The sequence below is a fragment of the Lampetra fluviatilis genome, chromosome 35 (assembly GCF_964198595.1).
Source record: "Lampetra fluviatilis chromosome 35, kcLamFluv1.1, whole genome shotgun sequence".
Lineage (NCBI taxonomy): Eukaryota > Metazoa > Chordata > Hyperoartia > Petromyzontiformes > Petromyzontidae > Lampetra > Lampetra fluviatilis.
In genome coordinates, this window is record NC_136309.1 from 5339254 (window position 1) to 5356468 (window position 17215).

At 56.4% G+C, this 17215-nt stretch overlaps 1 protein-coding gene across 1 annotated transcript in view; it reads right to left on the reverse strand.

The window, feature by feature from the left end:
• Positions 1-921: 921 nt before the first annotated feature.
• CCDC40 (coiled-coil domain 40 molecular ruler complex subunit) overlaps positions 922-17215 on the reverse strand; it is a 31552-nt gene continuing 15258 nt past the window's right edge. The window contains exons 9-20 of the mRNA XM_078873058.1: positions 16359-16481; positions 14762-14883; positions 13873-14116; positions 12883-13065; positions 12019-12264; positions 10873-11086; positions 9935-10196; positions 9035-9155; positions 6143-6343; positions 4648-4806; positions 3341-3671; positions 922-1387 (exon numbers count right to left, since the gene is read on the reverse strand). Of these exons, the coding sequence (XP_078729184.1) occupies positions 3369-3671; positions 4648-4806; positions 6143-6343; positions 9035-9155; positions 9935-10196; positions 10873-11086; positions 12019-12264; positions 12883-13065; positions 13873-14116; positions 14762-14883; positions 16359-16481 (2178 nt within the window). The 3' untranslated portion in view covers positions 922-1387; positions 3341-3368. The remainder of the gene's footprint in view (positions 1388-3340; positions 3672-4647; positions 4807-6142; positions 6344-9034; positions 9156-9934; positions 10197-10872; positions 11087-12018; positions 12265-12882; positions 13066-13872; positions 14117-14761; positions 14884-16358; positions 16482-17215) is intronic.

Sequence of the window (17215 nt, forward strand, 5' to 3'; positions counted from 1 at the left end):
ACCACCAATCACCGTAACTGCAATCGAACCCACAGCATTGTTGTTGTTGTTGTCAGCAGTGGAGTGGTGGGTCCAAGCACCGCACAATCAACTCCCGAGCTTCATAGCTCATCGAATTCCTCAACGACAAATAAAGATTCTGAGTCTGAAAATATTCTGAACATCAGTGGTGAGATCTGAACCGGCCCTGATCCCTTGCACCCACAAAACCTGACCCCCCCCCCCTACCCACCTCCGCTCTCCGCTACCTTCACTTCACTAAACCACCACCATCACCACCTCACTCCCATCTTCACTGCCCTAAAGACTCAAGAGTGGTGTGGCATGGAGTGGCGTAGGGTGGCAACACGTGGAGTGCCATGGCGTGGCGTGGCGTGTGCCGTGGTGTGCCGTGTTGTGGCGTGGTGTGCCATGGCGTGGCGTGTGCCGCTGTGTGGCATGAGCGCTAAGGGTGGGGGGGGGGGGGGCGCGGGGGCGCACTAAATACCAGGCCGTGCGATGAGAGCGCATTAGCGGGTAATCGCGCATGTCGGCGTTATTCCTTTCCGCTCGGGATTCCCGTCGGGGTTCAGAGAGCACTAAATGCCAGGCGGACTCGCTGGCTCGCTCGCTCGTTTGCCCGCCCGCCCGCTCGCCCGCCCGCCCGCTTGCCTGCCCGCCCGCTCGCCCGCTTGCCCGCCCGCCCGCTCGCTCGCCCGCCCGCTCGTTCTTTTGCCCGCCCGCCCGCCAATCGGTGCCCGTGTGAGCGTGTCATCTCGGTCGTCGTCGTCGCCGTGGCCGTGACGGTAATCGTCGTCATCGTCGTCGCCGCCGTTCTGTTCCACGCGACACCCCCTCCATGCGAGAGCGGCGTGACGGGAACACAGCGAATGGCGCGCCACTCTCACCCCCTCCCCCCTCACCCACCACCCCCACCACCCTCCTCGTTTCACCTTCCCCGTACCCTCCTCACTCTCCCCACCGCTCCTCATCGCACGTTCACCCCCCTCGCCCTCCAGCCTCGGGACGGTGAACGTGGTGAGAGGTGTGCGAGGAAGACGATGGCGGGAAAAGGTGGAATGTGGAAGAGCGTATTGTGCGGGTGAGGAGGGCGTGGTGAGGATGGAGGAGTTGGGAGGGGGGGTGGCGGTGAGGTTGAGGAGTAAAGGAGAGTGTGAGGAGCAGTGTACGGTGATGACGATTGTGACGAGTGTACGACGGGCGTGTAAAGTGAGGTGATCGGTGCGTGGTGAGCAAACAGCGAGGGGGTCGATGAGACACGGTGAGGAGGAGCACAGGACGCAAACGACCCGCTCCTCATCCGCAGCCTTCTTCTCCCCCTCCTCATCGCCCCCCTCCTCCTCCTCCTCGCAGCGTCGCGTGCAGCCGTGCGCATCTCCCGCGGGGGCTGAGGGCAGCAGAATCCATCCAGCGTGTGTCAGCAGGGCAAAGGTCAACATCGCAGAGGAGACGCGCTCGCCAAACTGCGCACGAATTATTACCGCCGAATTATTACCACGCTGCCATCATCGCCATTATTCTCACTGTCATCGTCATCATCATTGTCGTCATCATCATAACCGCAGTCCAACGTGCGCCAACAGGGCAGAGGTTAGCATCGTAGTGAGATGGAGTGACCAACACCCCTCGTCAACATCGATATCATCGACATCATCGTCATCAGTTACCATCATCATAATCATAGTAATTGTCCGTTGTAATAAAAATCATCGTCATTGTCATCACCGTTATCAACATCATAATCGTCATCATCATCGCCACGATCATCATCGACATCGTGTTTGCAGGAGAGTAATGTAATTTTTTAAATTGGAGCACGGCAAGATTGACACGGAGCGAGAAGTCGTGCGCTTGCAAAAGTGGCCGTGAGTGCGGATCAATGTGCCAGTCGCTCTAAACGGGCATCGACCCGAATTCATTACCCGCCACGAGCCGCGTCAACGGTTCGCTGAGAGGCAGCGCCGGGCGCGAGACGGCACTCATCCAGCAGCGGAGAGAGAATGTCCGGCAGTGACGGCCCCCCCCCCCTGCCGTGTGGCTGTTCCGACAGCGCGCGATCACTCACCAAGGGTCTCCGTTAAACCTCAGAACCGGGACCCCTGTCCCGTAGAGAGAGGGGTCCTTGCCTATAAACACGTGAGCAGTTCCCCGGCAGTGGTTCAAGCGAAGCCTGACTCTGCTGCTGATGAGACGCTGACTGTCAAAACCAGTCTTTGCCTATAAACACCTGGGCAGTTCACCAGCAGTGCTCAGGCATTTTGCTTGTTTTGAACGAATGCCTGCTGGTGCAAGATGCACACCCGCAAGTCCGTGCGACTCATGGGATGTGTAACATTTGTTTTTATTTTTCACGTGGCCAGACAACTATGGGAATGAGGAGGAGGAGGCGTTACTATGCATTTGCATGGTGAACCAGTGGCGTTTGCCTCTCCCTCGCTGGGACCCCTCTGCACAGTGCAGCCCACCCCACTTGCGTAAACGTAGGAGTTAGCGGTTTGTCGTTTACATAAATTGTAAATAATTGATTCTCGCACGCACGCACGCACAATTCCTTTGCGTGTATCCCGAGCGTAAACCAAAAAAAAAAATCGATTTTAATTGATGAATCGATGCGTTGTTACACGCCGAGTACAACAGCTGCTGCTGCTGCTGCTGCGGCTGGTATTGCCGCTGCTGTGCCGCTGCTCTCTGTGCATCTCCCCTCCCTACTTAGACACCCGCAGAGCACTCTAGGAGAGCGTCGTAGCGACGACAAAACACTCGCGCGGCTCCCACTCCCTCGACGCCTGGGGTCAGTCGTCGCACTCCTCAGGACGGTGTCGCGCAGTTACGTGCGACAACGACGCGTGGCCTCCTTGCCACACGCCTCCACTTGCTCCCCTGCATCTCCCTTCTCTCACCCCGTGTTGCTGATGGCACTGCTGCTGCTGCATCTACTACTGTTGCTACGGTTGTGACCGTAATTGCAGCTTTCGCACCCTGTACCTGCTGCTGCCGCTCCTGCTGCAGCTGCTTGAAGTGTATCTTTCTATCCCTGCCGCAAAACTGCTCCTGCTGATCTGCTGCTGCTGCTGTAGCATCTGGCCCCTTTCCTCCCATTGCTGCTGCTGCTGCAGCTGCTACTGCTGCGTTTGCCTGTTACGCATCCTCCATCCCTACTGCTGCAGACACTTTGTCACTCGCACCTCACCTGCTTCTCTACAAATCCGCGGCCGCTGCTATTGCTGTAGCGTCTGGCCCCTTTCCTCCCATTGCTGCTGCTGCAGCTGCTACTGCTGCGTTTGCCTGTTACGCATCCTCCATCCCTACTGCTGCAGACACTTTGTCACTCGCACCTCACCTGCTTCTCTACAAATCCGCCGCCGCTGCTATTGCTGTAGCGTCTGGCCCCTCTCCTCCCGCTGCTGCTGCTCCTCCTCCTCGTCCTGCTGCTGCAGCCGTTGCATGCGGTCCGCGAGCGCCAGGCTCACGGGGCGGAGCGGGCCCTGCAGGTGCGGCCGCTCCCCGAGCAGGCGGTGCAGCGCCGTGGCCAGCGCATGCAGGCGCTCCTCCTGGCGCTCCGTCTCCGCCCGGACGCCCTCGGCGGAGGAGCACAGCGGGCGGTAGCGTCCGCCGCGAGCCGCCTCCAGGTGCTTGCCGCGCGTCTGTAGGGCCACCAGATCCTGGAGGTTCTGCCATGTGGTGGTGGGAGAGGAGGCGGTCGGTTGAAACACGACGCACAACGACACCCCCCGCCCCCCCCCCCACCTCGCGGTGGCGAGATGTTATCTCCATCGCCTGGTATACAGGAGGTCGTGGGTTCAATCCCGATCCTAGCACCTGTATATTTGGAGTTTGTGTGTTCTCTCCCCCCGTGGCCACGTGGATTTTTCTTCGGGTCCTTCGGTTTCTCCCACAATATTTAGAAACATCCGTTTATGTGTGTACGTGTGTTGAACTTCTTTTCGTACCGTACGGAGCCAACCGTGCTAATCGGAGGTGCGGAGGAGGACAACAAACTAAACACAAAATAGAATTTCGAGTATTTGGCTACTGCTACAAATTTCCACGTGATGAGACACTTTGTTGAGCTTTTATTTGTGGCCAGGTCACTTGTAAAAAAGAGCTGTACAGCTCAGTGGGCCTTACCTGGTAAAAACAAAATAAAGTAACGTGTAGCCTTGAACAGATTGTTGGGGCAAGTGCTGTTAGCGAGCAGCAGCAGCACCTATGAAGGCCGGCACAGAGATAGAGAGGGGGCACCTGACCTCACCCATCCCGTCACGACCTCTCTGGCTTGCCCACATGGAGCTCCGATTCCCGACTGTCGCTGCCGTCTGGCAAACACGCCGAGAGGCTCCGACTGGACGCACCGAGCGACCCCTCGTGGTGACAAAGCGAAACTTCACCGGACATTGTTACACTTCAACTTGTTTGCCCCAGGAAAGCTTCGTCGAGCCTCGAGGCTCTTCAGCAGGGAGGGGGCTGCCAGGTTTTCGCAGTAAGGGGGGGGGGGGGGGCGGTGGTGGGGGGGCGGTGAGGGGGGGCGGTAAGGGGGGGGGGGCGGTGGTGGGGGGGCGGTGGTGGGGGGGGGGCGGCATACGTCATCTCCACTTGAGTAAAACTTGCGGGTAAATATTTCCTCTGTCAGCGTTGGGATGTTCTCACCTTGCGCTTGTGCTCTGCCAAGTCGTGTGCCTCCTCCTGCAGCTGCTCCAGGGCCCCGCGTTGCTCCACGAGGCGGGGGCGGCGACTCGAAAGCTCCTCCTCGAGCGCCACGCGAGCCTCCCTCAGCTCCGCGATCTCCCCGTCGCTCTGAGCCACGCGCTGCCGGTACCCACAGAACCCACAGCAACGCAGGACCGGTGTCACCCACGTGGCGAGTTTGGGGGGTTTTTACCAGCGGAAACATTTCGTGATGAACCTGCCGAGTTGTTGTGGGATGAGGACGTGATTAGGGTGTGTGTGTGTGTGTGTGAGCGTCAATCATCTCTGTATGACGGCCACGCGTAAAAGCATTCGTTAAACAAGATCTCGGCCAACCCATGGCACCTGCGTCTCTTTCCGTGACCTCCTGCCAGCGGGCTTTCGACACTTCACGCAGCCTCAAAGTGCACCTAGAATGGCACGAGCGCCGTGGTGACATCACCGCCACTTAGTGGCGAATAGCGGTCGTTTATCAGTAAAATAAGGGGAGCGGTGGCCACTAGGGAGACATAAAGTGGCAGGACGTGGTGCTGGCCACCCACCCCCTCGTGTGCCATGCCGGCCTTCGTAGGTGCTACTTGTGAACAGCACTTGCCATAAACATCTGTTAAAGCTATCGGGAGGATTTTTGCATCAGTGACCCCTGTTGTTGGAGCAAGATAAATCAAGTGGCCTTGGGGTTTGGGGCAGGAGACGTCTTGAGAAACACTGGCGAGAGATTGGAGGCGAAACCGAGTCCTCCGGAGAGGAGATGGAGAGAGCAGGGAAGAGAAGGAGAGAGAGCGGGAGAGACGACGGTGAAACTAAATCAGAGAGTTCGGAGAACACTACTGGACACGAGCAGCTGGGAAAGGAAGGGATGGAGTGGAATGGGGCAGGACTTTGCCCAGCAGTGGGAAGCTACAGGCTGACAACAACAACATTAGACTCACACAGAGATCCATAGACTCACACAGAGACCCATAGACTCGCACAGAGACCCATAGATGCACACAGAGACCCATAGACGTGCACAGAAGACCCATAGACGTGCACAGACTCGCATAGAGACCCATAGACTCTCATCGAGATCCATAGATGCACACAGAGACCCATAGACGTGCACAGACTCGCATAGAGACTCATAGACTCTCATCGAGATCCATAGATGCACACAGAGACCCATAGACGTGCACAGACTCGCATAGAGACTCATAGACTCTCATCGAGATCCATAGATGCACACAGAGACCCATAGACGTGCACAGACTCGCATAGAGACCCATAGACTCTCATCGAGGTCCATAGATGCACACAGAGACCCATAGACGTGCACAGACTCGCATAGAGACTCATAGACTCTCATCGAGATCCATAGATGCACACAGAGACCCATAGACGTGCACAGACTCGCATAGAGACCTCATAAACTCTCATCGAGATCCATAGACTCGTATAGAGAGAGCCACAAACTCACCGTCTGTACGTCCTTGATGCCGGTGCGCAGGGCCTGCAGGGCCCGCTGCAGCGCCACCGCGGTCGTGGCGGCGGCGGAAGAGCGGTCAGCGGGGGCCCCGGCGACCTGAGCCCGCGTGGCGATGGTGTCGCGCCGGGACACCGACAACTCCATGTCGCGCATCAGCCGTTCTTGCTGCTTCAACAGCTGCGTGTACCGCACCTGCGAGGCGGGGGAAGGGCGGGGGGGGGGTGAACGTGCATGTGTATATTCATATTCTTAGGTTTTTTTCGGTAAAGTCACGTAGGTAAAACATTTTAATTAATAAAAGTAAAATAAAAATAAAATAAAAATCACGACGTTTTGGAGGCAACACAAGCTTCCGTCTTCAGGTGGAACCGTCACAGCACGATTGATGTATCAAGTAAGAGAAATTCCAAGAGACCCGTCCTTGTATATATACTGGTTGAGGGTGGGAGGAGCCAAGGCAGGCACCTGGATATTATTATTGTGAGGTTCGGTGCGGCTGAAGCACGCTGCTAGGAATGAGCCTTTGTTGTGTGGACTGCTTGAATGTGTATGTTGAGGAGGTTGAGGAGGTGTGTGTGTCTATGGGGAGCGTTAGTGTAGCGGTTAGCGCGCTGCGCTACGAACCCAACCCCCTGAGTTCGATTCCCGCTCAGATAATCACCAGTCCTGGGCCACCCCTACATCGACTTAGCACAATACCCACAATAGTAGCGACACAAGAGTGACGAGGAGGAAAGTGAGCGACTGAAGTGAGTCAGTGGTGGAGTGCGTTGAACTTCTTTCGCATCGTACGTAGCCAACCCTGCTAATCGGAGATGCGGGGGAAGGACAAAAAACTAAACACGAAAAGCAGTTCTAAAGAAATGGAGTTTTCAATCTAGATGATGATTTAAAAGTGTTTAGCTCCAGTGGCTTCCTAATATCGGAAGGAAGAGCGTTCCAGACGCCCCCACCCCCCCCCCCCCCATCTGAAAGCGTGCAATGCGGTGACCATCTTTGTTCCACGGCTAGCCCAGAGGCCAGCAACCAAAATAACAAGAAGAGCCTTTTTTTAATTCGGTGAGAAACTCAATATTTCAAGTGTGGCAATGTATGTGAATACGAGATGGTGGTCCTTAATAAAGCAGCAGTACTTAAAGAGCCGCATGCGGCTCCAGAGCCATAGGTTACCAACCCCTGCCCATGGTAAACTGGACTTCCATGGTGAACTGAACTTCCATGGTGAACTGGACTTCCATGGTGAACTGGACTTCCATGGTGAACTGGACTTCCATGGTGAACTGGACTTCCATGGTGAACTGGACTTCCATGGTAAACTAGACATCCATGGTGAACTGAACTTCCATGGTGAACTGGACTTCCATGGTGAACTGGACTTCCATGGTGAACTGGACTTCCATGGTGAACTGGACTTCCATGGTGAACTAGACTTCCATGGTGAACTGGACCTCCATGGTGAACTGGACTTCCATGGTGAACTGGACTTCCATGGTGAACTGGACTTCCATGGTAAACTGGTCTTCCATGGTCAACTGGACTTCCATGGTAAACTGGATTTCCATGGTCAACTGGACTTCCATGGTCAACTGGACTTCCATGGTGAACTGAACTTCCATGGTGAACTGGACTTCCATGGTGAACTGGACTTCCATGGTGAACTAGACTTCCATGGTGAACTGGACCTCCATGGTGAACTGGACTTCCATGGTGAACTGGACTTCCATGGTGAACTGGACTTCCATGGTAAACTGGTCTTCCATGGTCAACTGGACTTCCATGGTAAACTGGATTTCCATGGTCAACTGGACTTCCATGGTGAACTGGACCTCCATGGTGAACTGAACTTCCATGGTGAACTGGACTTCCATGGTGAACTGGACTTCCATGGTAAACTAGACATCCATGGTGAACTGAACTTCCATGGTGAACTGGACTTCCATGGTGAACTGGACTTCCATGGTGAACTGGACTTCCATGGTGAACTGGACTTCCATGGTGAACTAGACTTCCATGGTGAACTGGACCTCCATGGTGAACTGGACTTCCATGGTGAACTGGACTTCCATGGTGAACTGGACTTCCATGGTAAACTGGTCTTCCATGGTCAACTGGACTTCCATGGTAAACTGGATTTCCATGGTCAACTGGACTTCCATGGTCAACTGGACTTCCATGGTCAACTGGACTCCCATGGTGAACTGGACTTCCATGGTAAACTGGACTTCCATGGTCAACTGGACTTTCATGGTAAACTGGACTTCCATGGTGAACTGGACTTCCATGGTGAACTGGACTTCCATGGTGAACTGGACTTCCAAGGTCAACTGGACTTCGATGTTCTTGGTTCTTTCAGTAAAGTCACGTAGAAGGGAAATAATAAAATAAAGTATAATAAAATACAATTCTCACGACGTTTCGGCCACAACGCAAACAGCCGTCCTCAGGTGAAGAACAGGTCTGTCGGGAAGACAGCGTCCGACAGCCCTGTTCTTCACCTGAGGACGGCTGCTTGCGTTGTGGCCGAAACGTTGTGAGAATTGTATTTTATTATGTTTTATTTTTATTATTTTATTATTTCCCTTCTACGTGACTTTACCGAAAGAACCAAGGTGAACTTGACTTCCATGGTCAACTGGACTTCAATGGTCAACTGGACTTCCATGGTCAGGGGTGGGCAACCAAACATACAAGAAGAGCCATGTTTTTTCGAATTTCAAGAGCCGCACTGCAGTTCTTTAAGAGCCGCATGCGGCTCCGAAGCCGCGGGTTTGCCGAGCCCCTGGGCGAGCCAAAAGCCGCTGCCGCCGCGAGGGCATCCGCAATTCGCGTGACGGTTCGTGCCCCTTTAATGAGCGCACTGGGGAAGAGAGGTCGTCGCCCCACCTGCATGCGGTGGATCTCCGCCCTCATGGCCTTCATCTCGCCGTGTCCAACGTCCGCGTCCACCGCGGCGCGCATCTCCTTCGCCAACTGCGTGCGGCGCTCCCACAGCAGGATCTGCTCCCTGGGCACCGTGCAGACAAACGCAGAGATCCGTCCGCATGAACTGTTCAAACTATTTTTAAACTATTTTTTATTTTACCAAGGGTCACTGAGCTACAGAGGCCTGCCCTTGTCTTAAGTCATCACCGCCATCATAATCACCATTGCCATCAACGTGATCATCATTGCCATCAACGTCATCATCGCCATCATCATCGCCATCATCATTATTATCATCATCATCGCCATCATCTTCATCATTGCCGTCATCATCATCGCCATCATAGTCATCATCATCGCCATCATCATCGCCATCATCGTCATCATCGCTATCATCGCCATCATCATCGCCATCATTATCATCGCCATCATCATTATTGCTATCATCGCCATCATCGCCATCATCATTATCGCCATCATCATCATCATCGCCATCATCTTCATCATTGCCGTCATCGTCACAGCTGTCACCGTGCGCTTACTCGGCCTGCAGCAGTGCCGACAGCAGCCTGCCCTTGTCTTAAGTCATCACCGCCATCATAATCACCATTGTCATCAACGTGATCATCATCGCCATCATCGCCATCATCATCGCCATCATTATCATAGCCATCATCATTATCGCTATCATCGCCATCATCGCCATCATCGCCATCATCATTATTATCATCATCATCACTGCCATCATCTTCATCATTGCCATCATCGCCATCATCATCATTATTATCATCATCGCCATCATCATCACCACCATCATCATCACCATTGCCGTCATCGTCACGGCCATCACCGTGCGCTCACTCGGCCTGCAGCAGCGCCGACAGCAGCCTGCCCTTCTCGTCGCGCAGCTCCTGCAGCCGCTCGGCGAGGTGCACGGCGTCGCGTTCGGCCTCGCGCAGGGCCCCCACCACCTCCCCCTCCAGCAGCGCCCCTCCCGCCTGCAGGCCGCTCCGCGTGCTGCGCTCGCGCTCCAGCAGCGAGCACAGGCGCTCCAGCGAGTGGTGCAGCGCCGCCGTGCGCCGCTCCGTGTCCCGCACCCCGCGCTGCTGCTGCACCACCTCGCCTGCCGGTGAGGGGTGGGGGGTGGGTCGTTCTCATGGCTGACGTAGATGCGGAGCGACAACTACAATTTCACATTCAAGCGGTCAAGCCCAGACAATTGCACCGCTGTGATGTCTCCTTCGTATTTGTGGGCATTGCATCGTTACACGTTGTACGGTCTGTTCTGGATGAACACAGTTTCTAATTGTACATTTGTGCACCGTGTATACGCATCTGCCATGGTTTGTGCGGATGTGATTTTGGGTGGACCATAAGTTTCGTGGAAGATCAAGCCCAGGGATCTTCTGCGTTGGGTCTTTCACAACAAGGTGTTTGTTTGTGAGTTGGGGGCGGGGGAGAGGGTAGCGAGAACCTGCTGCAGTGCGTAGTAAACAGCGCCACAAGGCAGACAAAGGTCGGACGGGCATGGTGCTGGACACTCTCTTGTGCCGTGTCGGCCCTCAGAGGTGCTCGTCCACAGCAACTTGCCCCAACAGTCTGTTAAGGCTACATCGGGGAATTCTCGTGCTTTTTTATATCCCGGCGGTAGGGCGTTTGCCGCTCGTTGCAGAAGTTCGCGGTTCGAAACCAGCAGGCCGCCCCGGATATCACCGCGGTGCGTTTGAACCGTAACAACAACTGCCGACGGATGTAAAAAAAAAAAAAATCCCCACCGCCCCCTAATCCCCCGCACGCACCCTCGACGCGCAGCTTGCGCTGGAGCAGGATGGTGAGGCGCTGGCGCAGCGCGGCGACGGTGCGCGTCAGCTCCTCGCGCTCACGGCTCTCCCGCACCAGCTCGCCCTGCGCGCGCAGCCACTGCGTCTGCAGCTCGGTGGACTGGGCCCGCCGCTCCGCGAGCTGGCGACGCAGCTCCTTGATGTGGAGCTCCAGGGGCCCCAGCTCCACGCCCTGGCGAGACGAACACACACAAAAAGACGCCCCCCCCCCACCATGTAGTCATCCGGGCCACAGCTGGTAGGCAGCGCCTACAAAGAGCGGTGTGACGCACGAGGGGTACGGTGTGGCCGACTGATGTTTACACACCATTTGAGGCCGAGTCGACCTACGGGATGCCCAGGACCGGTTCAGATAATTGTCACTGGTGGTGTTGTCGGCTGCCGCTGAGCACGCGCGCACACGCAAACGCGCGCTGGCACGCACGCACGCTGCCGCACACACGTGTGAACAGCTAACAAGTGCACTCGCCGGCAGGTGTGATCTCCTGCACGAGTGGGTGTGAGCTTGGCGTCAGGTACGCGCGAGCGAGCAAGCGAACAGGTGTGACATCGCACCGGCAGGCATGACGCCTCCCTCACGGCGCTCGCACGAGCAGGCAGCTCCGCAGACTTCACGCCGGTAAATGGATGCGAGCCTCCACTCGCTCGCCACCCTCCCCCTCTCATCCTCCTACGCTCACCCTTTCCCTCCCTCTCCTCACTTCTCTCCGCTCAGCGCTGTTCCGTCACCTCTCTCCCATCACCCTTCACTCTTCGCCCCAACAGACTTACCTCTCATCTCTCACACCTCTCCCACGCGCTCACATCTCTTCCATCAAATTGTTTCGTTTTTCCTCTCTTCCACTCTCCTCGTCCCTCTCCCCTCGCCTCTCACTTCTACCCTCACCTCCCTTCCATCGCCATCATCCTCCTTCTCTTCTCCATCCTCCCCACCCTCCTCTCTCCTCACTCCTCTCCCGTCACCCCTCACAACCTTCCTCTTCCTTCTCTTCCTTCCCCCCTCTCTCATCTTTTCTCGCCTCTCACCCCACTCCTCACCCTTGTACCCTCACCTCTCTTCCATCCCTTCGCCGCCCACCCGCCCGCCTGCCCGCCCGCACTCACCCCGGCGCTGGCCACCAGCTGCTCCACCTTCTTGTTGTTGAGGTCGACGAGCGCCTGCTTGCGCGCGATGAGGGCCGTGCGCCGCGCCGCCTCCGCCTCCGCTCGCGCCACCAGGGCCTCCTGGGCCCGCACCTCCTCCTCGGCCGCCGCCAGCGCGCGGGCACGCGAGGCCTCGCGGGCGCCGGCCTGCGTGACGGCCAGCGCGGCACGCGCCAGCTCGTTCTCCGCCCGTGCCACGTCCAGCTCCTGTGGGCGTGCATGCGCGGGGGGGGGGGGGGCGCCATCAGTCCGGACGTCAGCGACACCTCTCCTTAGATTGTGACGACGCGGGCCTCCTTGCTTTTAGGAATTTAAAATGACGACGCAACAACATAGTGACAAAGCACCACGACACCACGACACAGTGCCACAACACGACGACACAGCGCCACAACACGGTGACACAACAACACACGGCGCCACAACACGACGACACAGCGCCACAACATGGTGACACAATAACACACGGCGCCACAACACAACAACACAACGCCACAACACAGTGACACAACAACACGGCGCCACAACACGGTGACACAACACAACAACGCCACAACACAACGACAACGCCACAACACGACACAATGGCAAACGCCACGACACAGCCCCATAATGCCATAGCGACGTGACGACACAAAGCCACCACACGACGACACAATTCTAAAACACGACGACACACTGCCACAACGACGTTACGCACAACATTCTTCGTGGGGTCCACCGTTTCTTTGCTCTTCCACAACCCCCCACCCCTACTGCCCGCAACCCCCCCTGTTCATTAGCTCCGCCCCCCCCGAGCGCCCCGGAGGTTCACATGCGGCGCACCAGCTCCTTCTTGCGTGCACGCATCTTGTCCACGAGCTTCTTGGAGTAGAGCGCCGCCTTGTCACGCGTCAGCTGCTCCCGGAGTGCCTCCATGATGGCGTCCTCTAGGGCTGAGCGCGCCGTGTGCTCGCGCTCCCAGTGAGAGCGCAGCACCGTCAGCTCGCTCTCCCGCGCGCCACGCTCCTACACCGGGGGGGGGGGGGGGGGGGAGGACGGGAGGGGAGAGAGCAGGGCGAGAGAGCGAGGAAGAGGAGCGGGGCGAGAAAGCGAGGCAGGAAAAAGAGTAGCGTTAGGATGCGGGCGTCACCCAGCGTGTGAGCGTGGATGTGAGCGTGTATGTGTGCATGCGGGTATGTTTTGTTATTTATGATTAATTATTGTAATTATCAATACCCTTGTTGACTCAGGAAATCCTAAGAGTTTTGCCAGGTTGCTCGCAATAAGGGGGATGCTTGCGGTGTTAGCAGCTTGCTGCGTATACAGCAATTACAAACAAGTAATTTGCGGGTAATTTTTTTTTTTTATTTGGCGACACCACACCTACTCCTGCGAAACGTCGTCGCACTGCGAGACCCTTAACATCCGCTGTGAAGCGAAGCAGACGGCGCGTGGTACAGTAATTGCACGCACTGCGGTATTAACCGGGAGGCTGCCGCTGGATTCGAACCGCGGAACCTCCGCCGACGCCGACGATCGGCGGACACGCTGCCACCACGTCCATTTGCCACTAAGTGACGGTGAAGACCAGGTTTACTTTGAGGCCACGTGAAGTGTCGAAGGCTCGCTGCTGGCAGTAGGTCACGGGACAGACCCAGATGCCATGTGTTGACTGAAAGAGATGACTGGGCAGCTGCACCAGCTGTGCCCCCTGCCATGCCAACTCGCTGCATTTTAGCCGCCCAGCGCATTCGCTCGTTGTCGTGAGCGTCACTCCTTTGCCCTCCGTTGTTGTTGGAGGATGACTGCCCGCACGCACGCTCGCGCACTCACGTTGACGGCGCGTGCCAGGGCCACCTCCGTCTCTTGCAGCGTGCGCGCGTACGTGGCGTAGTCGGCACGCAGGGCCTCCTGCTGCTCCTGGCACTGTGCGGTGAGGCGGCGCACGCCAGCCACCTCGGCATCGGCGCGGTGCAGCACCACGGTGAGCGCCCCGTGGCGCTCCTCCTCCTTGCGGATCAGACGCTTGTAGTTGCTCAGCTCCGTGTCGGCCGACAGCGCCTCCCGCCGGGACTCGCTGCGGCCGCACGGCAATCAGGAGGAGCTGTTTTACGATCGGCGATGTGATTTTTTGTTTAATGTAGATTGGAAAGCAATGTCCTTAGAACGGTTTTTTGTGTTTAGTTTGTTGTCCTTCCCCCCGCACCTCCGATTAGCACGGTTGGTTACGTAGAGTGCGAAAGAAGTTCAACATGACATACATGTTGGTGTAATTGTCACTGTGTGTGTAATTGTGTGGGTGTGGCACACGAGGGTGTGGGTGGCCAGTACCACGCCCGACCGCCTTTGTCTCCCCAGTGGCGATGTTTTCACACCACACCAGGTACTTATTTGAGGCGACCTAGGGAAGGCCCAGGACCTATTCAGATAATCATCACTGGCGTTGGCCATGAGCGAGAATCAAACTCCTGTCGCCTGGTTCCTAGTGCAGTGTGTTAACGACATTGCCCCTCCCCACACTCGTGCACACGCGCTCACTCACACTCTGCAAAACAGGGGGAGAGAGTGCTGACAAACTCCACAGAGAACGCCGCCTCAGTTGGGACTGAAACCTTGACTCTTCTTGCCGCAAGGCGTTACCACTGCGTTTAGGATAACATTTTCTGTTTGGGCCCTGAGCGACGGTGCCGCTTGTGCGACGCCAGCGCTGGACGCCACTCACGCGAGCGCCTCCTGCATGGTGGCGTGGGCCTCGTCGCGCCGTCTCAGCCCCTGCAGCGTCGCGTTCCAGTGCTGCAGCAGCTGGCGCTTCTCCAACACGATCGCATCGATCTCCGCGCGAGCCTGCGACGCCGACCAGAGGCACCCGCAGACCAGAGTACGCGTTAGGAACGTCGCACGCTCGTGTGTGTGTGTGCGCGTGCGGGTTTGTGTATGAATGTTTGTAAGGCAAAGGTCCCCCGTAAACCTTTTAACAGACCGTTGTACTACACTACGAACCCGGCGACCCGAGTTTGATTCCCGCTCACGGTCAACACCAGTGATGTTTATCTGAACTGGTCCTGGGACTCCCCTAGGTCGACTCAGCCTCAAATGAGTACCTGGTGCGGTGTATAAACATCGCCACTGGGGAGACAAAGGCGGTCGGGCGTGGTGCTGGCCGACCCACCCCCTCGGGTGCCGTGCCGGCCTTCATAGGTGCTGCTCGCTTACAGCACTTGCCCCAACAGTCTGTTAAGGCTACACGGGGGATCTGTGTCTGTGTTGTGTGCCACCATTCTTTAATCAGTCAGAAACGTAAACATCAACCCGCTTCTCTTGTGTCACCGACGTACCGCTACTCGTATATGTACATATGGCTCAAGGGTTGGTGGACCACTTGAGGATGGGAGAAAGTGCTCACCATCAATCGTTGGTCAATCTGTCTCACTGATGTATGAGTGTGTGTGTGCGTGCGTGTTGACTTAGGTCGGCTCAGACTCAAATGAGTACCTGGTGCGGTGTGTAAACATCGCCACTGGGGAGACAAAGGCGGCCGGGCGTGGTGCTGGCCACACCACCCCCTCGTGTGCCGTGCCGGCCTTCACAGGTGCTACTCGCTAACAACACTTGCCCCTACAGTCTGTTGAGGCTATACGTAGGATCTTTGTCTTTGTGTGCATGTACTGTATGTTGAACTTCCCGCTCACGGTCAACACCAGTGATGTTTATCTGAACTGGTCCTGGGACTCCCCTAGGTCGACTCAGCCTCAAATGAGTACCTGATGCGGTGTGTAAACATCGCCACTTGGGGTGTCGTGCTGGCCAACCACCCCCCGTGTGCCGTGCCGGTCTTAATAGGTGCTTGCTAACAGCACTTGCCCCTATAGGCTGTTAAGGCTATACGGGGGACCTTTGCACACCTGCAGCGCCGGCATGAGGGGACGCGGACCGGAGACGGAACGGTGGTACGTTACAAACGCCGTGTGCGCACGTGTTTGTGCGTGTGCTCCAACTCAAACGCTCTCCCTCATCCTACCCACACTAACCAATCAGACCCTAGTCCAAGCCCTATCCCTAACCCTGTATGTATGTATGTTGAACTTCTATTGCGACGTACGTAGCCAACCGTGCTAATCCCAAATTCCAACACTCGTTCTTGCTCCTAGGCCTTAACGCTAACTCGAATCCTCACCGCACGAGCGAACCAACCACCCAGACTCCGGAACGCTAACCCTCACCCCAACCACCATCAGCCTCTCCCTGCCTTCCCTTTCCGATCGACAACACTCTCATCGCAACACAGTCTGGCCCACGCGCGGGTCCGCTCCGTGGCAAACCTCTGCCGCGCCGGCCCGTGCCGCCTGGGTGTCCTGGGCCTGTGCGCTGAGCTGAGCCTCCAGCATCGCGATGCGCTCCTGCGTCGCGTCCGCCTGCCGCGTCAGTCGCTCCACGTGCATGTCCTGGTCGGGGGGGGGGGGGGGAGGGGGCGGGGGGCGTGCACAAAGAGGAAGATGGTTATTCAGAATCAGACTATTTATTTATAGTGGAGAAATCCGATCAGCTATAAAGCTCTTTTTCACACATGTTCAGTCGGGGCACTGGGTAAGAATGTTACAACAACAAATATTACAAAAACACAACGGTAGTGCAAAGTACAGGAAAGGCGAACAAATCGTCCAAAAACATACAAATAAAATTAAACCACCCCCACCTATCGTTAGGTGTGTGCACACCACATCCAGTATACTTCCCTCCGCATTCATCGTGAGCGTAATTCAACGAGTCAACTTCACGCGTGGCGTTTCTCGGCCAGGATCGTGATTCATAATGAGTGTCCTTAAGCTCCTTCCACTTTGTTTGGCTGGATGGTGGAGAACCTCCATGACACACATCTGGCCGGATCATTACATGGCCTAGCCCACGATTGTAATCGATTGAACGGGATGATTCTCGGAAGTCTAGATCTAAACTCGTCACTGATATTGGTGGTTTGTGTGACGGTGGTGGCTATAACGGCCATGTCTGTGTGTGTATGGAGGAGGCTCGTGAAGGACGCTACTGGTCAGTTGGACGCACCCGCCCTCTAACAAGAACAGAGTGCGGAGGTGCAATGCTCACAATAACGAGCGATGGCTAAAACACAGCGAAGTGCTACACTTGGGAGTACAGGTGGTGCATCTGCCAATCATCCCAG